This window comes from Carya illinoinensis, chromosome 11, assembly GCF_018687715.1.
Source record: "Carya illinoinensis cultivar Pawnee chromosome 11, C.illinoinensisPawnee_v1, whole genome shotgun sequence".
Classification (NCBI taxonomy): Eukaryota; Viridiplantae; Streptophyta; class Magnoliopsida; order Fagales; family Juglandaceae; genus Carya; species Carya illinoinensis.
The window spans coordinates 38487869-38510988 of NC_056762.1; the positions used below are offsets into that span (position 1 = coordinate 38487869).

The following is a 23120-nucleotide window of genomic DNA, read 5'->3' on the forward strand; positions in this document are numbered from 1 at the left end:
AGCACTGTTCCATTTGAGCATTGCAAAAACAGTATGCAGTCCAACATTTTGGAGACATTGCTGCAAGAATCCGTGCATGGCTTCATGAGCAGGCATTCCCCAGCATCTGTCAGACCTGGTTTGCAAACACTCTAATTTCTTAATCTTTCTTTGATCTTGGACAAGTTTCTCATAGCTAAAAAATTTAAGAATCCAAATGTGCAAAAACATAAAGAAAGTGAAAAACTCCACTGGCTAGAGTACCTCAGAAAAGCCAACAACAATGAGAAAATAGCAAACAAGGATGACAAAAACCAACCCAAAGAAAAGAACAGGCCATCGAATGGCTCGATCCCCTTCTACCAGCAAGGTATTGAACTACTTCTTAAACTACCAACAGCACGATTGTATTCAACCCACTAATTGGTCCCAAAAATGAAAGCTGTAGCCCTGTCATACAATTTTTCAAGCTTCCAAGTTATTAGATCTCCTGCTTCTACAGGCAATCCCTGCAAAGATGTCAACATCTTCTGAGCAAAGATAAAAATATACCATCAAAGGAATGCAAGGATTTCTACATCCTGTGACTTTGGCATCTTGTCCCATGTGTTGACATTCTGATCAGAGATGAGCAAATAGTTCTTTTCAATCAAGTAGAACGTGAGACTAAAACCAACACAAAAAAGTTCAAAGAATAAACTAACGTATAGAATGTTAACCCCGGGAACCAATCAAAATGGTAGGAACCGATTAGATCAGTAGAGCCACCAAACTGCACACGGACAGCCTACCCTGTCACCTGAAGAAGCAATTCCAAGAGGGTGACAATAAAGATCCTAATTTATGTCTAAAGTAAAAGTTTCTCTTCTGTTCTTAATTGCCTTACAGTACAAAGGCATAAAAGTGTACAATTCACAATACCGTGCATCCAACACATTGGATGCCATAGCCTACAGACTGGCCAAGTGATTTATGCCAGAGTGGAATGTTCATGTAACAACACTGATCAAAGAGCACTTGCACTCCCAGCAACTATAGCATATTACAAAAAAGTAAAATAGAAAAAAGAAAATGTACAGTCAGGACCTACTACAAGATTTTGTCAACCCATGGCCATGTTTCATTTCCATGGAAGAGGATTTGGAGATCACGGGTGCCTAAGGTAGCTTTTTTCGTATGGATTGCTGCTCTTGGGAGGATCTTGACTACGGAAAATCTGAGAAAGGGGGGAATCATAGTGATGGATTGGTGCTATCTGTGCAAAAAACAGGAAGAATCTGTAGATCACTTACTATTGCATTGTGAGGTCACAAGGGGGCTATGGAATGAGATTTTTAGAAGAATGGATATTGCTTGGGTAATGCCTCCGCGGGTGGTGGAATTATTGGCTTGTTGGAAGGAGCTTCAAGGCTGTCCCCAAGTGGCAGCAGTGTAGAAGATGATCCCATTGTATATCATGTGGTGTACATGGTCAGAGAGGAATGAGAGATGCTTTGAAAATAGGGAGCACACAATGGAAGAGCTTCAGAATTTTTTTATGCGCACTTTAATGCTGTGGGTTTCAGCCATTGTACTTGATGGAAACAATATCCATGACTTTCTTTCCTTAGCTAGAATGTAATTAGGTGTTCTTTTGTAAACTTCCTGTGTACACGGGCTATGCTTATTTCATTCGTATGAATAAAATTTTCTTATTACTTATCAAAACAAGGAAAAAAGAAATTAAAATCTACGCATCAAGAGGATGAAGAGTGTAATAGAAGCACCATTGCACAAGTGAATTCAAGGTCTTTCCAATCAGAAACAGAAAGTGAACTATAAACACATGGTGCAGTCAATCCATACCAAAATAGCGGAAACATAAATATAGATATCATACATCTCTCAAGGGATATAAGGGTAAAAATTCCCATTGCAAAAAATGTTTTTTTTTTTCTTTTTTTTATTTCAATTGCAATCGAGATGATGAAATGAAGTCCACAAATTGGATATCTTTGTCATCTACCACCGGTCATGGACTGTACAAGCGCTGAACTAAATTTAACACCCTAAATAAAGCAGCAATTTGTGGTAAACAGAAATAAAATTTTCTTCAAGTCTTCTCTTGATATAAACCTGCCACGCCCTTAAAGAAAATGCATATCAATGGCCAATCAATGGACGTTAAATCCCTTTCATGACAATATCGAGATTATAATAAATGCGGAAAATGAGAGCGAAAGGCAGGTAATTCATGTCAAGAAGAGAAAGTACAATGACTTGTAGGGGCAGCAAAGATTCAAACATTTCACCAGGCACTCTTCTTCTTTTCCAAGGAATAATAATTAAGGTACCACCGCACGAACTTCTTTAGCCCCGTCTCCAAATCAGTTGTAGGCCTATATCCGAGCTCCCTGTGTGCCAAACTTATATTCGCATGGGTAAACTTCACATCCCCATTTCTGGGCATCGGCAACACTTGCCTCTTAGCCTTTACCTTCAAAAGCTTCTCCAATATACTCACAAGCTCGGTCACGGGGATCGGTGCTGTATTCCCCAGATTAAAAACCCTCAACTGCGCCGGACCCTTCTTCTTCCCACCACTTCCAGTGCTCTTCTTCGCCGTGTCCAAGGCAGCCAAGCACCCCTTTACAATGTCATCAATATAGGTGAAATCCCTGGCCACCGTCCCATGATCAGAAGCCTCGAATATCGTAATTGGCTTACCCTTTAGAATATCCTTTGTAAAGAAGAAATACGCCATGTCCGGGCGACCCCAAGGTCCGTACACCGTGAAAAATCTTAACCCTGTGATAGAAAGCCCGTATATATGGTTATAAGTGTGTGCAATTTCCTCACCAGCTTTCTTTGTTGCTGCGTAAAGGCTCGCCGGTTGGTCGGTCCTGTCCTTTTCCGAGAACGGTACCTTGGAATTCAATCCGTAGACCGAACTCGACGATGCCCACACGATCGAAGGCTGTGGATTCGCTGACTTACACACTTCCAGAAGGTTGACCAGCCCGGCAATGTTGCTGTTCACATAGGAGCCCGGGTTTTGCATCGCGTAGCGCACGCCCGCCTGCGCGGCGAGGTGCATCACGTGAGTGAACGCCACGACGTCGAAGAGTTTGTGAAGAAGCGACGCGTCGTTGATGTCGCCCTCTACAACGAACACCCCGGCACGCTCCAAGAGCTTCTGGCGGGCGCGCTTAAGGCTGGGATCGTAGTAATGGTTGAAACTGTCAATGCCCAGCACGCCGTCGCCGCGACGCTTGAGCGCGACAGAGACGTGAGTCCCGACGAAGCCGGCTGCGCCGGTGACTAGGACGGTGAGGCCGGAGTCGGACCGCTTGCGTGCCGAGCGGCTGACCCGACGTTCCCATTCGCGGCCGCCCCAGGAGTCGGACCCGAGGGCTCGGCGCGAGGACGAAGGTGGGGCCACCGAAGGATGGGTGAGGAAGAAGAAAAGGAGGATGAAGGCCACAAAGAAGGACCAGAAGGTAATTTTGGAGTGCAACCGAAGGCGCTGAACGTACGGTGTGTGTTTGTCCGGTTTGAACTTTCCGGGGGTGGAGGGGAGATCATCAAGGCGGGAAATTGTGGTCTTGAGCTGAGACATTGGCCTTAAATTTCTTATTACAGGGAGGATATTCGTGGGTTAGGGTTCAAAATGTTTCTGGGTTCGTGTGGGAAGAGGGGGGGAGGGCGGGTTGGGGTTGGATTATGGCGTGTTTGGTTGGAGAGAAAATGGGTTTGGGAATGTGTTGCGCTATAGCTCGACGATGCTGTCCGGCGTTCTTCAGAAACAGGGTGTCGCTTTAAGGGAAAAATTCAAACAAGGGCAGATTGGGAACGTTTGCCGAGTCGGGGAAATGCCGTGTTTTCTTCACCAAATAATAAAAAAAAATAATAATATTATATATAATCGTAAAGTGTGCCAACGCTGTATAATTATTTAAAAAAAATATAAAATTTATTATTAAAAAATTAATTTTTCTTTTATAAAAATTTTGTATTTATTATTTTTTTAAAGTGATTACACGCTAGTTGTACACTCATAACTACAAGCATTATTTCTAAATATGATGTATGTTAATGTTTATACTTTTGGTTCATCTTTTCACTAATTTTGATTAATAATTACACATAAATAAATATAAATATTTAATTTTTTTGATCTTTATATGATAAGACGTTTATTTAGGTAAAATGTTTGGAAGGTATAATTAGGGTTAATCGAATCCGCCCTCAATGCCATTTTCTTAATTATTATTTTTTTTCTGTCATGAGTTGGTATCACTCTCTTTCTCGTGTATCAATCGACCTTCGATTTTTGTTTTGAAAAATCTTTGTTAAAATGGTATGAGAAATTTGAGAGATGGTTTGTAGTTTAAGTGTTTTAATCCCTTCCTTTGGAGCTCTCTTTTTTGTTTTTTGTTTGGTTATGTTTATCTCATTAACATCTACACTAATTGTAATAGGTACAACACAACAATGAAGTGCTGTTTGGCCGTCCCTTTGTTTTTCAGTTTCTTTTTTACTCTCTTTCACTCTTTACCTCTAACCTCCTCACCAAAAACCCAACGAGAGGTCCTAAGGCCTTGACACTTGCAACTCTACCCCTCTCAACTCTCTCATCTTCCTTTCTTTTCCCTCATTTTTCCTTACTTTTCTTCACTTCCCTCAAAACTTTGGCAATAGATCTCATCTCAAAATTTCCATCTCATCTCATCTCATTTCCAAACATAATTTAAATGCAAAATTTCTATCTCATCTCATCTCATCTCATCTCATTTTATTTCCAAATATAATTTAAATACAAAATTTTCAAACTAATCATTACAAATTTTTCAAATTAATCATTACAATTTTTCCAAACTTTCAAACAAAAAATAAAAAACAATTCAACTTTTTCAAATCTCCAAATAAAAATAATATTATAAAATTATATTATAACAATATTTTAACTTTATAATAGCTTTTATTCAACCTTTTGTCTATTTTTCCAAAATCTAAAAAATATTCAACTCAAACTATCTCCATATCATTACCAAACTATTTTACTATTATTCGTAAATTGTGAAATGATACTCATGCTTGTTTGGACTAGGGGGAAAGATAAAAATTTTAAGATATTATATTATATACAATTTGTTCTAACCATTATTAAGAAAAAAAAAATTGCGTTGCCATTTTACTACATCCATATATTGAGATGATAAATACTATATTTATATTAATAAGTGTGGTACTTAAAAATAAAATTCCAACCAATTTTTTTTTAAAAGGCTTAGATTTAATTAAGCAATAATAAAATAACATATATCAATAAGAAAGTTAGTATGTTACCATCCTCTTTCATTTAATTTTTCTCAAACCAGGCTCTTTATGTTTGCGTCCATGCCTAGAGGTGATATCTGTGAGTTTATGGTTTGAGTGGCTTCATGACCTAACGAGTGAGTCTTCATGACTTGCAACTTTGCTTGCACCTCTTGTACAGCTTTGGCAAGTGAAAGAAATTAGGTAATTTTGTTAGTTCGTCTAGTTATTGTAATATTTATATTTATATAATTATTGTTATTGAACGCTGTAATCACTACAAGAGAAGTGGGTTTTTGTAACTAAAATTTAGTGATCAAAAGGACTATTTTCTACAAAATCGGTCACAAAAGCCCGCTTCTCTTGTAGTGAATATTTTACACTGATAATAAATGTAAGTGGTCTATAAGATTCGACATTGTTTAGAAGAGAAATTCTTACTCTTTATAATGATTTTAATATGATTTCAATTGTACTATTAACTAGTATTTTTGGAGCATCAGCCATATGTGATTAGGTTTTCCTTACAGGTAAGGTTATTCTTCATTTTGATGTTTGTCTTCTCCAATCACACTCACAATATTACTTATTTTAAGGGCTAGAATTGGTCATAAGATTTAATGAAAGGAAAGAGAAAGGAAAATAGAGAGAAAAGATGATTAAGATGGAAGGTGATTTAGAAGAAGACGTTCGGTTGAAACAGTCGTGGCAAGAAGCTGAAAAGTATAACTTGGAAAGAAGGCAAAGCCTTTTTTACAAGAACACTTGAATGAGGAACCTTGTTTTCTAATTAAAGTCAGGCTGTTTCTCTTATATATAAATTATTTAATTGATGAATCACATGACTGAATTTACCTAATTTAATTCTTCAAGATCTCATCAGGAAGATTACATTTTAAGAAAGAAGATCAAAGTTCAAGAAATACTTGTAGATTTTTATTATATTCTTAGACTTCTTGCCTCGGTTTCCATTTAAAAAAAAAAAAAAAAAATCTCATAACAAGATTTCTTCATTAATACTGTAGCATTACAAACATTGTTTCTCAATCCAAATAACAGATGAAATTACATCTGGAATGGCTCCTCCCAAAAAATAAGATCATACACATGCCAAGCATATTTGGAAGTCTGTGTGCTCTTCATTTCCCATGTGTCTAATATGCTGTATTTTGCAGTTCCTGAAGGTCTTCATAAGCTTTTTAGGTTAGGTTCGGATGTTGATATGAGAATTTTTAGTTTGAGATAAAAGTTAAAAGTTGAATAAAATATTATTTTTTAATATTATTATTGTTTTAGAATTTGAAAAAGTTGAATCGAGATTTAAAAAAATTGAATTGTTTATTATATTTTAAGTGGAAATATGAAAAAGTTGTAATAATAAGATGAGATGTGAATTTTGTATTTGAAAAAATTTCAGAACTTTCAAACCTAGTCTCTTTAATAAGATTACCCACTAAAGACATAAACTCTCTTTTATCTTGAAGTGCTTGTACCATTAATAGTGAACCACTTTCTACGATAAGATCAATTATGCCCCAATGAAGGTAGAATTGAAGTCCTCCGAAAATATCCAATTGTTCAATCTCTATAGGGTCATTGGCTGCAAACTCCTTCTTACTTGCGGTCAAAATAACTTCTCCCTTATCATCTCTAAGTAGGATTCCCATCCCTGCTTTTTGCTGATCATGAAATATAGCTCCATCTATCTTGAGCTTCAAGACTCCTTGTGGGGGAGGTATCCAACTGCATTTAACTCTACTAGTCGGCTTTGCACAATTCCTAACCTCTTTATGATCTGTCAATAAAGATAAAGACATCATTCACTTTAGATCATCTTTATTCTTATAAACTTCTTGATTTCTTCTATGCCAAAAGCCCCAAGCAATAAGAAAAAACTTTTCCAGCTCCTTGTTACCTCTAGCTTGCACCTGTCTCGCTATATCGACAAATTCTATATTTCTTGCCTTAGTTTGCATGTATAAACTCGGGTTCTCCCAACATTCTTTCATAGTTGGACAGTAATATAAGGCATGTGTAAGATCTTCCATTTCATCACAACAAAACTGACAGCTCTCATTCATTAGTACCCCCATCTTCTTTAAATTAGCTTTTGTGGGTAGCTTATTCTTGCATACTCTCCAAGTAAAAACTTTCACCTTGTTTGAGAAATGTAACTTCCACAACACTTTCCATATATAGGAGTGTAAAAAAAAACCGATAAACCGGTAAACTGGACCGGACCGAACCAAACCGGTGGCATCGGTCCGGTTCCGATGTTGGTTCGGTTCGGTATCGGTTTTAGTTTTCTTAAAACCGGTTAAAATCGGTCGAGTTTTAATTTTTCTTTTTCTAAAACGGACTGGACCGATTTATATATATATTTTAATTTTTTATATTGTATAGAATATTTATATATAATATATAACTATATATAAAATAGTTTTGTACTATATGATAAATTACTAATTAATATAATATTAAATTTTAAAATTTTATATAATTTTTCTTATTGTATTAATAGTTATAGTAATATTATATAGTGCATATTAATAGTTATATTTATACTATATCACTATATATTATAATATAATATAATATAATATATCATTATATTATATATTATAATATGTCATTATAGTCTATAATACAATTATAATTTACTACAATATATTATCACTATAGTATTATATATTATATTATATTATATTATATATATTATATAATATATAATATAGTATATTAAAACCGGACCGAAAACCGGTAAAACCAGAGTACCGGTTTAGGAAAATAATCAGTGCATAATCGATTTTGAAAAATGCAAAAGTGGTATATACCAGTTCGGTCTTAAATTTTGTTCAAAACCGGACCAAACCGGACCAGTTACACCCCTACCCATATATGCTTTTGTTCTTCGACATAGGAGCTTTTCACCTTCTTTGCTTTCTTTTCCCATTGTTTGAAACAATTTATAAGCATCATTCACATTGTATACCCTATTCTTCTCTAGTTCCCAAATTAGCTTATCATGTTGCTCACTTGAACTGAAGATAATCTTGAATACTTATGTTGCAGCTCTAGTTGGGAGGATATGGTTAACTTTTTCTATATCCTACCAACTTGTATTCTTGTCAATGAGACACTCCACTTTTTGATGAATATCCAAACCAACCTCCAAAAAACTTTGTTGCAAGTTTTAAGAAAGTGACTATTAGTGAAGTTGTATTTTTTTTCCTTAATGGTTAATGATGTTAAAAAATACTTAAAAATAATAATAAAAAAATTAAAAATTTTAAATACAATGAGAGAAGTAAAGTCATGGTAAAAGGGTAGCAAGTGTATTATTGTCCATCTAATAATTTGTCCCAAGATTAATGTCTCTTCCATTCCTCACTCTCCATCTACAACCATGTTTCAACCATTTCTTAGCTTCCCATATATCTCTCCAGGCATAAGATGGTGAGTGACCAGCTTGGCTTCAAAAAAATAAGTATAAGTATTTAGCTTTGTAAATCTTATGCAGCAAAGTGGATTTTTTACTCATTATTCTCTATCCCTGTTTAGCTAATAAAGCTATGTTGAAAGTTTTCAGATTTTTGAAACCCATCGCTCCTGCTTCCTTTTTAGGTTCACACATTTTACTCTGGCTTGTTCACCCAATGAGTTTTTTTCTCCTCATTTTTTTGTCCCCACCACAACTGTGACATCATATTTTTAAGATCCTTGCAAAATCCTTCAAGTAGCTTGAAGCAACTCATAGAATATGCAGGGATCAACATAGCCACTGTGTTTATCAAGATTTCCCTTCCCCTTGTGACAATAATCTCTCTTTCTAGCTTTATAACTTTTGCCAAACCCTATGCTTTATGTTAGAAAAAGCTTTGTTATTTGCGTGAACAATTATATGAGGTAGTTCTAGGTATTTATCGTACTGTTGAAAGCTTTGAAAGCTTAGCTTCATTTTTGACATGCGGCATCTTTGATCTCTTTTTCTGATGGCTAGAGGTTATATACATACAAGAAAATTTATTTATTTATTTGGTTTTCTTTCTTGTTAATTTTATCTTTTCTAACATAATTGGTTTTTTTTTTTATATCATTTAATTGCTTTACTTATTTTGAGAAAGATGGAAATAAAATTTAAATTGAACTTATTACCCTAATATGTTAGTAGTAATTCCCTCATCAGATAAAGATAAATGATATAATAAAGCGAGAAATGAATTTCTTAATATAAATTTTATCTTAATATTTTTTTAACTAAAATGAATGTAGTTTTAAAATAAATTATATTATTACAAATGTGTACATTTCATAATTTATATATAATTTTGTGCCATTAATAACTAGATGAGGCGGTTTGAAGCCCATGATGACAAAATTGGAGTGGTGGTAAGGTGCCCCGTCGTATGTCTACTTATCATTTGGAGGGTAAATTTATTATAATATAAATATTTTTCGGTTTTTCATAATTTTTTATTTCTCTTTGTATAATAAAGATCGGATACCTCTTTTCTAGAAAAAATAATACCTTGAAGCTCTCGTTCTGCAGTTGAAAACGATCATCTGTGTTCTCATAATCCCTTCTCCTCATATCTCATATCCCCTTTTATTGTATCTCGTACATGGTAGGCGAGGAAATCAAGTTTATCCGATTCCTCTTTAAAGTATCTCGCTTGCTTTGCTGCCTCTCTTATTGTTCTTTTAGCTGGCGCCCTCCTCCTTGCTCTTTGACACTTACTTCCCGATGATGCCCTTTGGGCTGGGCTGGGCTGGAATGCCGTATGGGCAAGGGCATCCTTTGTTTTTTGTTTTTTTAATTTTCAATGATATGAGAAGGTAATTGATGTGATTTTGCGTTGCAAGTTTCCTTTCTATTGGAGCACCAGTTTTCTTCGACAATGAGTTACTCAATAGCCGCCTCTTTCATATTAAAAAGTCAAATGAAAAAATCTCCAAAAATAATTCAGCGGACAATTGTTTCGTTCACATGCGGTGGCCATATATATATATATATATATATATATATAGATAGATAGATAGGTATGGGGGGGTTTGAAAATTCAACCAAAATTGCTATAGGCCATCACTGGAGTAATTACTCTTTGTACGCTACCATGTTGTAATTGTTATGAAGATTGATGTTTGAAATTTTGCTGATACAACTTGTGGATCTTCGCCGGTTGGCCCGTCCTCTCGATCCGATTGGATACATATAATCTTATATATTAATGTCCATTTTCTTTCTTTTAAAGAGTGGTGAGGCTTTAATATTATAATGGACAAAAATCAGAGAATTATTATATAATAATAATCTTGAAAATAAATATAGAAATGCTAAATCTAGCGAATGGGAGTCTCGACTTTGTATCCCGAATATTTTTTTACTTAATGGTTAAATAAATATTTTTTTAATGATATTAAAAAATTGTTATTTTTAAAAATATATATATATAAATAAGGCACTTCTCGAAACTGAGCTCGTGCTACGTCCTCGGTGGATGTAGCACTGCTCTTACTATAAACTATAAAGCATGGGCGACTCCACTTAGAACTTAAACGAGATTCCATTACTTGATCCCATCCGGAAAGAAATAATAATAAATAATAAAATGTATCTTGTTGGAATCCTCGTATTGTCCACTACAACTAAATTCCAGTATATTTTTTGTCCGGCCCTTTTTTTTTTTTTTAAATTATTTAGTTATTTATGACCTTATGGATTCGATCAAATCAATTTCAAAATTTTAAAATTATGCTAATTGTCTCGTTTAATTATTTTTATAGAAAAATAATATATACAATTTTAAAATGTACCATTTTTATATATTTGTCCTTTAAAAAATAGATAGATTTTATATACATCAAAATATATTTTTTAATGATATATCGTACTTCTTTTAAAAAAATAATTATGCCAAACTTACATCTCCGAGACTCATATTGTTATTTGAATGTTCAAATAGCACGACATTGGTTTCATAAGCAATTATTGGAAATGGAAAAATTCTATTTATTATTTTCACACGAGTAGCACTGTGCAGTGATCGGGTTGCTTTTCTCATTTTAGCAGCCTTCCTATCAATGCATGACACGTAAGCAATTATAACTTAATTTAGCTAGACCTCACCACACACAAGCCGCTCTTCTCCATCAAAGATAGAAACCCACCTACATTATTTTCATTTTAGATTTCTTGAGCTTTTCGAGCGAGGCATTTACGTTTATTCGAGCCAAGTATTTCAATTCACAAAATCGGATTCTTCATCATGATCGTGGAACCTGTTGCTTGTTACGGGTAAGGCATTTGAGGACATTTTCGAATAATAAATCAGATGCGTTGAAGCCGAGTGAAGTTTATCTAAGTTTTGGAGTAGATTGGTTGTTACGAAAAAACCCCATTTTACATGGCTTCATGCTAATCAGACAGACTTTGAGAGAGAGAGATTACCGAGAGATGCATCACTGAATTCGACTAGGAATACTTGCTGATAAATCGTCACCGACTGGGTCTCCGTCACCGTCTAACTCGATCTGTTCATCGTCTGGGTCGAGTTGGGTAGCCGTTTGGGTCCATAGAGCGAGAGATTACCGAGAGAGAGATGAGATTCGTTTGGGTCGAGTTGGGTAGCCGTCTGGGTCGGTAGAGAGAGAGGTTACCGAGAGAGAGATGAGATCTGTCTGGGCAGTCGTCTGGGCCCGTAGAGAGAGAGATGAGATCCGTCTGGGTTCGTAATCGCCTGGGTCCGTAGCCGTCTGCTCGTCAACCGCTGCAGCCGTCTGGGTGAGACCTCAATCCTTGGGGAGGGAAGAAATGAGAACGAAGAGGGGGTCTCCTAATCGGGTGATCGGGTGAGAGGAGTTACACGGGAAATTTTTGTAATTACCTACGTGTCGGGCATTGATAGGTGGGCTGTTAAAATGAGAAAAGCAGCCCGACCGCTGCGCAGCTTTTCTCTTTTCACACCATACACTACATATAATATTTTTAATTTTTAATTTTTTTTCCTTTACTAAATATGTAGAGTATGAATGATAAGTAAAAGAACTCAATCAGTTTAAGATGAATAAAACAAAAAAATAAAAATAAGTATAGTACGTGGAATGATGAGTAATAAAGATTCTTAAATGATATAATGTCACATCCATGTTATACATATGAATATCTGAAAAATGCCTGTCACATCAATCACTTGGTTCGTTTTATTATATAGAAAATGAGATATGTGATAAAAGTAAAATTGATAAATTATGATTTAGGTTTGGTTTGGAAAGTGAATTGAGTTGGAATGAGATGAGTTAAGATAATTTGTGAATAGTAGCGAGTTGATTTGTAAATAATAGTGAAATAATTTGAGTCTAAATATTTTATGACGTTTTGAAAAAGGAGAAAAAAAATAGAGTAAAAATATTATAAAGTTAAAATATTGTTAGAATATAATTTTTTAATATAATTTTTGTTTTGAAATTTAAAAATTTTGAATTATTATTTGTATTTTATTTAAAAATTTTAAAAATTTATAATAATTAGGATTAGATAATAATTTGATAAAAAAGTTAAAAGTTGGAAATTGAAAAGTGTTTATATTTGTAATGGTTAGATATTAAGATAAGGCATGGTGCTGGAGGGCCGCCCAACACTTACCTCTGGGTGTATTGCTAGCACAAATCTGAGGATATTTTTTTTTATCAGTTTTTTTGTAAATATTCTTTTAACGTATTTAATCATTAAGAAAAAATAAAAAATTATATAATTTCATCAATAATTATTTTCTTAATTATTAAGTAAAACATAAATTAAAAAGATTAAAATACATGAGCCGTAGGATTAAGGAACTCCCCTAACATTTTCCTAAGATAAAATATAATGAAATATAAGCATCTTTTTATTTAATTAAACCAGGCCTTAGGTAGTTTCTCAAACTAACACTTTTTTAGGAAAGAAAAACATTTGACCATCAAACAATGAAACGTGTTACTTTAACCCCTCATTAAAACTTGACCTTAAATGGATGAAAAAACATTTAACATGACAATATCTTAATGATTTAATTAAAAAGATCAAATCCCTAAAATTCATGCCTAAATATATAAAGAGAACATATGAATTAAGAAATTTGGTGAAAAATATGCTAAGCAGTGTTTTCCTATACAAAATCCACTTTGTTTTTGCTTTTTGTTTTGTTTTGCTTTTTTTGTTTATTTTAAACACTTCTGGTTTATTGCGCAGAAATAAAAATCCTGATTCTTCAAACATAAGGCGAAAAAAAAAAGGATGGGGAAGAAAAAGAAAAGAAAAGATTCTTTACTTTTAAGATGCCACTGTTCACTCCACAGTCCACAGTTGGATGGTCCTCTACCTTCCGGGTATGTATATCCGTATCAAATTTTCAAGCTGGTCTTTCACAATTCCAATCATTCGCTGCCCCACATAGTCACTGAGAGCCTTCTCAACGCAGCCGTCAAGCTCCTTCCTCCTTCCACGGAGAGAGAGAGAGAGAGGGGGGGGAGAGAAACTGATAGGCCATGGAAGCCAGAACCGTCCTCCGCTTCTCGTTTCTTTTTCTCAGTATCTCCCTTGTCCTACTTTTCACCTTTGTTCACCTCCCCTACGCGCCGCCACGCATGACTGACCTCCTTGATTGTGCCACCAACTCACCGTGGTGCACCTCCAAGAACCGCATCCAAACTAAACAAACCAACCTGCTCAAAGAGCCTCCGAACCGCAAGCGCCACCACAACCATGCGTCAGACACACCCCACCACCCTCTAGACCCCCTGACTATCCAAGAACTCAAGAAGGTCCGCTCCATCCTCTCCTCCCACGAGCTCTTCGCGTCTTCCAGCTACTCTCTCCACTCGATCGACCTCGAGGAGCCCGAGAAACCGCTCGTCCTGAAATGGAAAAAGGGCGACCCCTTGTTACCGAGAAAGGCCTCAGTTGTGGCACGTGTCCGCGGCAAGTCACACGTGTTGACCGTCGATCTCGGCACCGGCCAGGTGGTCGTGCGAGAAACCGGCTTGCACTCCGGCTACCCCACGATGACGATGGAGGACATGACCCTGTCTCCGTTTGCTCCGCTCGCCAACGCGGACTTCAACCGCACGATTGTCCAGCGAGGAATTGATCTTGCGGACCTCGCGTGCCTGCCGATTTCGACGGGGTGGTACGGGAAGTCTGAGGAGAACAGGAGGTTGATTAAGGTACAGTGCTACTCCATGGAGGGCACTGCGAACTTCTACATGAGACCAATCGAAGGGTTGACCGTGCTTGTTGACCTGGACACCAAACAAGTGGTGGAGATATCGGATAAGGGCAGGGAGATACCAATTCCAAAGGCCGCCAACACAGACTATCGTTATTCAGTTCAGGAGCTCCATCAGGCAATGAACCCACCGAACCCGATATCCATTGAGCAACCAAAGGGTCCGAGTTTTACCATCGAAGACGAACACCTAGTCAAATGGGCAAACTGGGAATTTCACCTGAAACCCGACGCGAGAGCCGGCGTAATAGTTTCTCGGGCCAGGGTCCTGGACCCAGATACCGGGAAGCTAAGGGACGTCATGTACAAAGGCTTTACTTCTGAATTGTTTGTGCCTTACATGGACCCCACCGATGCATGGTATTTCAAGACTTATATGGATGCGGGCGAATACGGGTTCGGGTTGCAAGCCATGCCGCTCGAACCGCTTAACGATTGTCCACGGAACGCGCATTACATGGACGGTGTGTTTGCGGCGGGTGATGGGACACCGTACGTTCGATCTAACATGATCTGCGTATTCGAGAGCTATGCCGGCGACATCGGTTGGCGCCACTCGGAGAGCCCGATCACGGGTATGGATGTAAGCAATCATGTGGCTTCTATTAGTTTGTCTGTTGGCATGCGAATCCACGTGTTATGATGCCTAACTTCTTATGTTTGGTTTTAATTTCTTTTGGCAGATTAGAGAAGTGAGGCCGAAGGTGACGTTGGTGGTTAGAATGGTGGCATCGGTCGCAAACTATGATTACATTGTTGATTGGGAGTTCCAAACAGATGGGCTAATCAGAGTTAAGGTATGTCACAAGTCATTTTAATTTCGTGCATATTTTTTTAAAGTGCAATTTTAGTAGATATGAAAAAAAAGAAGAAGATCAAAGGTTGTTTTAGAAGTTGTTTAAGGTTTAAGCTGATGATATATGAACCAGAGATCGATGACCATTTTTCCCTTAACAAATTTGTTAATTTTCGTAAATCAATTGGAAAGTGATTAAATCATTTTCTGATACTATGTTAAATATCATTTCAAATAGCTTAAATTTCTGGGAAGACACAAATCTAATTATTTCATTAATGTTAGAATAGAATGCCCCTACCTAAGAAAGGAACGAACGACCTCGAATGATGTCTATGATTTATCTATCCTCTCAAGATCCTATTTTTGGTTCCCATGTAACAAGTGGATATATGGTGCTGAGCTAAATGATGTTACCTTCTTTTTGGCGGTACACTTGCAACTCTGATGTCTTTATCATTCGTAATCTAATCAATCTCTTATTTCTATTAATTTTTAACCTCAGGTTGGACTTAGTGGCATTTTGATGGTGAAAGGTACCTCCTACAACCACATTAACCAAATTCCCAACCAAGAAAATCTCTATGGCACTCTTTTGTCAGAAAATGTAATTGGGGTTATGCATGACCACTACATCACATTCTATCTCGATATGGATATCGATGGCTCAGATAATTCCTTTGTTAATGTAAATATTAAGAGGCAACAGACATCGTCGGGTGAATCCCCGAGGAAAAGCTACTTGAAAGCCGTAAGAAATGTGGCCAAGACTGAGAAGGATGCGCAAATTAAGCTTAAACTCTATGACCCATCTGAGTTCCACGTGATTAACCCTTCAAAGAAGACGCGGGTTGGGAACCCGGTTGGATATAAGGTTGTTCCTGGTGGCACAGCTGCTAGTTTGCTTGATCTTGAAGACCATCCACAAAAACGGGGTGCTTTTACAAACAATCAAATATGGGTCACTCCATACAATCAAAGTGAGCAATGGGCAGGTGGATTGTTTGTTTACCAGAGCCATGGCGAAGACACCCTAGCAACATGGTCTGACAGGTTTGTTTATTTATTTGAGAATTTATACTCTTATATTTGAACTATGGAAAGTATTTTATGTTTATAAGGAATATGATTTGAAATATGAGCTTGTCGCATCAACTTCTTGCCACACAACATGGCATTCTTCCATCTGTTTCAATGGCAGATTGTATCTAATGTGCTTGGAGTTTTGCCTAACTCGAAGATGCTGATATACCCAATTCAACTCGACTATTCAATATTTCAATGGCTGAGATACTCTTATTAATGGAGTTGATCTTGCAGGGATCGGCCAATTGAGAATAAGGACATTGTTCTATGGTACACACTAGGCTTCCATCACATTCCATGTCAGGAGGATTTCCCTATTATGCCAACTGTGTCATCAAGCTTTGATCTAAAGCCGGTAAATTTCTTTGAGAGCAATCCTATTCTTCGGTTCCCACCTAATGTCGAGAAGGATCTTCCTGTTTGCAAGCCTGCTGCTTCAGTTTGAACTTTGAGGAAGTAACGTTGAGAAGGATCTCCCTGTTTGCAATCCTGCTGCTACAGTTTAAACTTTGAGAGGAAGTAGTTCTTGGTCTTTGCTATTAAATATGTAAATTTGAAGTAGCATAGCAGTACAACTTGGTGTATCCATATGCTACTTATTTTCAGAACTCAATAAATACGAAGTAGCATAGCCGGACTCTTTTTTTTTTCCCATGTAAACGTAGCTGGTGTACTATTAATATCTATGTGTATATATTTTCCTAATTTTATAAATAAATGAATTGCTATCTCGGACAAGAACCATTTCGGAATCTTTGATCGAGATTCCAGTTTTTTAAAACTTCAGAAGTCCGTGGTTCTGGCGTTAAGCATATATATGGTATAATAAATCTAGCTAAGAAGCCTATACATTCTTGGAGTGGTGGAATTAGACAATTCACACGTCTTGGCTCTCAAAGATCATCAATCAATCTCAAACAGAAATTAGCTGAATACGCGGGAATCTTGTAAAAGAAGAAGTTGGCAAACTAATGAAAGAAACAAATTCCTTTTTACCAATCGCAAAGTAAAATATAATTAAAGGATGAATAGAGAGCAGTCTGCTGACTTGGAACTGAGGTTCTGATAGTGAAAGTTTCCTAATAGCCACGATACTCTCTACTCTTATTGCTCTCTCTCTTTATACCACTAACCAAAGTCTTGGCTCTTTTGCTTTATTGTAAAAAGAGTTCCATTGCTAATTGTGTATATCGCACTGCACATTTTGGCATATTCACGGGAAACAAAAGTCATGGAGAACGCTTGATCGGTTTCAATGTTTAAGAACAGATGAAGATGATGTAGACTTCCACTACATGAACATTACAATGCAAAATGCCCATAAAACCCTTTGTTGACTATAAAACCACGTCATTTAGTGGCAAAAGAAGAAGAAGGAAATGCCAAACTAAGGTTTTTATTCATAGGCCAAGCACATCGGCATCATTTGGAAACCATTATTACATTGTCTATACTAAAGGAAGTGAAAAGCATCACATCCTCATTAGTTCTTACTTCATACTATTCTGTGTAGAGCTCAGATTTGGATAGCCTTAGAGTAGAAATTGTAATGGCTGGATTCTTCTTGGTAATAATACTGAAAGTGTGAAATCCATATCTGAACCCTGTGGCAATTTCCACTCGAAGGAATGAAAAAATAAAGCCAGGATGTATTTGAGTGTCCTTTACACATGATTTCCAAGTACTTCTCAACACTTATTATCCAAGCAAAATGAATTTATGATCCCATAAATTAATTCATCTACATGAACAAACACTAGTTACTAACATTAAATTACTGAGGGTTAAAAAAAGAAAAGAAAACTAACATGGTCTTCGAGCTTTATTTTATAATTAAAAAAACACATTTTAATTATCTAGATTATGAAAGTTAACAAAGTTGCCACGAAATTGATATGTTTATGAATCATTTCTAATAGAGTTGGCCTATTTAAGCCAATTTTGTTACAATAAGTATTAATTCTTAATTTACTCTCATATCGGTTTATAGATCGTGAATATTAGAATATGTTTAGTTATTAAAATTATCTCAATCTATCTCAAATTAATTATTAATAAAATTTATTATTTTTTTAATAAAAAAATTAAACTCATCTTAATTTTTATATATTCAAATACATATTCAATCTATTTATATTTAAATATATCTAATATAAAATATTATTATTTATAAATTAATTCAAATTATTTAAAATTACCTCAACATCTAAACGTAAATAAATCGAAAGCCTTTTGTATTCAATTCCTTTGATAAATTATCAATGACGTATGCATTCTCAATCGCATTAGATTTATCTAGTCGGATTTCCTGTGAACTTTGTGAAAATCAGGACAAGTGAACAAGAGTGAAGTCTTGATTTTGATTTTGATTTTGGAGGCCGGATTTTCGGGCCGGAAACTTTGAATTTGAATTTTCTAGAAGCACAGTTAAGATGCTTTAGAAAAAACACAATAATTATAAAAAAAATTCGAATTTATTTTATAAAAACAACAATAATTATAAAAAAATTCAAATTATAAACAAATTGAGTCCATGTATTTTTTTTTTTTATTATAAAAAAATCCTTGAATTTCTAACCTTTTTTGGCTGAATTATATGGACTCACAGCAGGCATGCACTCGATTTAGTGACGAAAGCTTTTTTATTAAGATGAAAAGCATCTTTGTTCTTAAAAAATAATAATATGACTATTAAATAATTTATTAAATATGTCTATTCATATATTTTTATTTTATTTTTTAAATAATTAAATAAATAATTATTAATGAGTATATATATTTATTTTTTAAGAATTAAAAATATTTATTTATATTAATATACATATTTAATAGATACGTTTAATAGTCATCTTAACATTATCGTTTGTTCTTACGTGGTTTGAAATGTTGTGTTTTTTCAATGTGCTGATACGATGAGACGAGACTACTGAAGCAGTACTGCCATGGGATAACTTTTTCCATCTTCTTTCCCAATAATTTATCTGCAGAAAATTTTATGTGCAGTCATTTTTACAGACTCTTTTATACACTCTAATGATATGATTGGTTGTATACATATCAGTAGAATGCACAAAAAATGCATAAAAATAACTGTATGTAACATTACTCTTTATCTGCTGATTGATCAGTAAGTACGTATTTTTCAAAGAAAAAGATCCTATGCGGTTTGCCCTTCCTGATCTTTCAGTTTGACCGTTGGTTTATTTTAATATTTTTTTATTTAATAGTTAAAAAAATAATTATTAGTAAATTTATATATATATATTTACAAATATTTAAAAATATTTTAAAAAATACAAATACACTATAGAACTCACACAATGCTAGACGCGCGGCATAGTAGCAACGTCCATTCTTCAATGCCTCCTACCAAGCCACAACTAAATAAATTTATTTGCAAATTTATCAATTGAACATTAAACAAATGATTGAATGTGGAAGTTACATCAATTTATATAAAAAATTATAAAAAATATAATATCTTTAATATGAATACAATAGATCTCTCCTAGTAAGTGATGTATTATACAAAACGCTTATATTTAGCATTTCTGTAGAATATAATATCCATTTATTCCAACACATGCTCTGTCACCTGATTTCTTTATTTGACTCTATCAAAAAACTACCCATTATGTTTGGAAAGTTAGGAATCCTGTGCTGAAATTAGGATTGATAACGTATCAATAAGGAGAGCTATATCTTAAAATAATTTATATTCTAATAGTTCATGCATGATTGAGGGTGATTTTTGGACTTAGGTTTTTTCCTCAAACTCCATAATTTTGATATGCACACAACCCAACTACAACTTTTATACAACTCACTATTAAGATATTATTATCTTTCAAATTCAAAATCATCAAAATAAAATAAAATTAAAATAACTTTAAAATAAATTAATATTTTAATAACGAATTGTGTAGAAATTGTATATGCATTTTTCATTATTAAATTCTATCGCGACAACTTGATAAAAAAAATAATAGGGTTAAAGAACTTAGTGGAGAAATTCAATCCATCCTTCCTAGTTCGGGGGGAGGAGGCGCTCGTGATCTGCTTGGGATGCTGAGGGGATGTGCTTCTGACTTTGGTCTTCATAAATCGTAGAGGGTTGCATGGATGTGGCTTACATGACGGGCTTGAGACAATTGGGGATGTACTCCCTTACTATGATCTTCATAAATCCTTGCGAGTCGCTAGGAAGTGGCATTTGTAAACTGGGAAGTTCGCCTGAAGATTGATGCGAGAGCCAGCGTGATTGTTTATCAAGCCAAGGTCTGCTGATGATCTCATGGAACATCATCAAACATTTGATGATCTCATTGTGGCTGGTGTTTAAGTCGCATTTCATTTCAATGGTTCTCGAGGTAGTTGTAATGGTTGTTCATCTGGTTTTGGGTCTATTGGTCGTGGTTCTAGTTCTGCCTCCAACTGGTCAAATCATGGTTGAGGCCCCAATGGCATGTCTGGTGCTCGACTTATCTATCAAGTAAAAGCGGGGCATATTGCTCTCACTACCACCATTACGATGAGTCCTACCAAAGTGACTTCTCCTCTATGCAGTCTTATTGTATCAGTCCCTATTGATCAACATATTGTAACTGGTATCATGACACTGGCGTGACACATTATTTGACTTCATATCTATCTGATCTCAATGTCAATGGTGAATAATATAGTGGTTCAAATTAAATTCACATTGGTAACGACGGTGGTTTAACCATCATTCACCATGTCACATCTACACTTTCTACCCTTGGATATTCTTTTCTATTACATAATATTCTTCATGTCCCTCAAATCAACAAAAAATCACTTTTTGTTAAAGAATTTACCATAGCTACTAATACTTTTTATTTTTTATTTTTTAATTTCATCCCTTTTGTTTTTTTGCGAAGGATCGAGCAACGGGGACCATTCTACTACACGGGCCAAGTAAGAATGAGCTTTACTCATTTCTTGATTCCAATAAGGATTCTCATGCCTCTGTGCTTGTTGAAGAACGAACCCCGCTTCCCTAATGCCACTCCATGATGGGTCATCTAGCTTTAAAAATTGTTCGTCAAGTCTTATCTTAGTTTTCTCTCCTTGTAGTCCTTTTTAAGTCCAGTTTTTCATGTCCTATGTGTCTTAGTTCTAAAAGTCGTCAATTACCATTTTTTGAGTCACAGAATTGTGCCTCGGCACCACTTGAATTAATTTATAGTGATGTTTGGGGGGCCTTCCCTATTCTTTCACATAATGGTTTTCGTTATTACATTCCAGTCGCTATACATTATTCTACCCTATTTCTTGCAAAAATGATGTTCTCACTATTTTTTGCAAACTCCAACCCTATGTCAAACGATTCTTTACTTGTAAAATTAAAACTGTTCAATCCGACTGGGGCGCTGAATCTCACCCTTTATTATCCTTCATGCCCTCTCTTGGGATTTTGCATAGTTATTATTGCCCTCACACTCATCAACAGAATGACACTATTGAGTTGAAACTCCGCCACATTGTTGGAACGGGTTTGACTCTTTTAAATCATAGTCACATTTTCGTCTGGGATGATGCATTTCACACTGCCTGCTATATAATTAATCACATGCCATCACTCATCTCTCACAATTAGAGCATTGGCAATGGGTTATTCATTTTCATCTTCATCTTTAAATTTGAAGAATATGTCTTTAAAATGGTCTGCATTGGTTTATTCATATCTATAATTATAAATGTTGCCCAGATGACTAACACAAGAGGGGGTGTGAATTAAGTTGTATTAAAAAAATAACAATTATAAATCAAATATATAATATAAAATATAAACAAAATATGAAATAACAATAAATATAAATAGTAAGGGTAAGAGAGAAGCAAACTCAGTATGTTAACGAGGTTCGGCCCCACTGCCTACGTCCTCGCCTCAAGCTACCCCTTGAGGATTCCCAAATTCACTATTCAACCTCCTTCAGGTGGAGATAGAAACCTATTACACATTTGAACAACACCGCTACAAAGGATCCGTGTAGAACACCCTCTACACTTGCAATCACCTTACACGTGGTGATTCAACTATTCCCCGTGTAGAATACTTTCTACACGCACAAGGGTTATACACACCCTTTTTCTGATACAAAAGCTGATAGTGGGTAGGTTATCAGAAAACACTCCTCAATGAGTGAAATAAGAACAATACAGTTCAAACTATATCTCTCAAAATGAATAAGGATTAAGGCTCAATGCTTAGAAAAGAGAGAATGAAAACTTTGAATGAATGTTGTATGCTCTTGGTGTTATGAATGTGAAGCTCTCAAATGATCTATTTATAGGCATATGAGACTTCATATTCAAATTTAAAAAGATTCACATGTCAAAGACAACATCATTCACTTTTTCAAAAAATTCAAATAAAATGTTCTTCTTTTTCAATTGTCAAAGACAACATCATTCACTTTTTAAAAAAAATCAAACCTAATCTTTTACTTTTGGCATATGACAAAATGAGCACACTTTCATTTTCAAAAAATTCAAACCTAATCTTTTACTTTTTGCATATGACAAAATGAGTACACTTTACTTTTCAAATTTTTCAAACAAAATCATCTACCTTTTGTATAAGTCTAAAAAAGTATCAATCACTTTTGAAAATATTCAAATAAAACATGCACATGTGAAAGATGACAATCAATCATCTTTAATATTTTCAAAGT

General features: G+C 35.2%; 2 protein-coding genes across 4 annotated transcripts; one reads left to right on the top strand and one right to left on the bottom strand.

Moving 5' to 3' along the window:
* Positions 1-1873: 1873 nt before the first annotated feature.
* On the bottom strand, positions 1874-3744 carry LOC122281726 (UDP-glucuronate 4-epimerase 3). Its single transcript, XM_043093474.1, has one exon. It carries the CDS (start codon positions 3575-3577, stop codon positions 2267-2269), a length of 1311 nt encoding a protein of 436 aa, XP_042949408.1. The 5' UTR covers positions 3578-3744; the 3' UTR covers positions 1874-2266.
* A 9821-nt stretch (positions 3745-13565) lies between these two features.
* Positions 13566-17153, top strand: LOC122281212 (primary amine oxidase-like). 3 transcript variants are annotated; one of them, XM_043092555.1, is made up of 4 exons: positions 13574-15123; positions 15224-15337; positions 15842-16389; positions 16657-17153. In XM_043092555.1, exons 1-4 carry the CDS (start codon positions 13801-13803, stop codon positions 16865-16867), a joined length of 2196 nt encoding a protein of 731 aa, XP_042948489.1. In that variant the 5' UTR covers positions 13574-13800; the 3' UTR covers positions 16868-17153. The 3 variants fall into 3 exon arrangements, 2 of the variants coding, with proteins under 2 accessions (XP_042948489.1, XP_042948490.1); XM_043092556.1 differs by having other exon boundaries at positions 14931-15115; XR_006230183.1 differs by lacking the exon at positions 16657-17153 and having other exon boundaries at positions 13566-15115; positions 15842-15937.
* The last annotated feature ends 5967 nt before the right edge of the window (positions 17154-23120 follow it).

Coding starts and splice junctions, on each gene's coding strand:
- LOC122281212 (XM_043092555.1), top strand. CDS start 13,801: ATGGAAGCCAGAACCGTCCTCCGCTTCTCGTTTCTTTTTCTCAGTATC. Junction 15,338..15,841: donor ATGGGCTAATCAGAGTTAAG/GTATGTCACAAG, acceptor TTTTAACCTCAG/GTTGGACTTAGTGGCATTTT. Junction 16,390..16,656: donor CTAGCAACATGGTCTGACAG/GTTTGTTTATTT, acceptor TTGATCTTGCAG/GGATCGGCCAATTGAGAATA.
- LOC122281726 (XM_043093474.1), bottom strand. CDS start 3,577: ATGTCTCAGCTCAAGACCACAATTTCCCGCCTTGATGATCTCCCCTCC.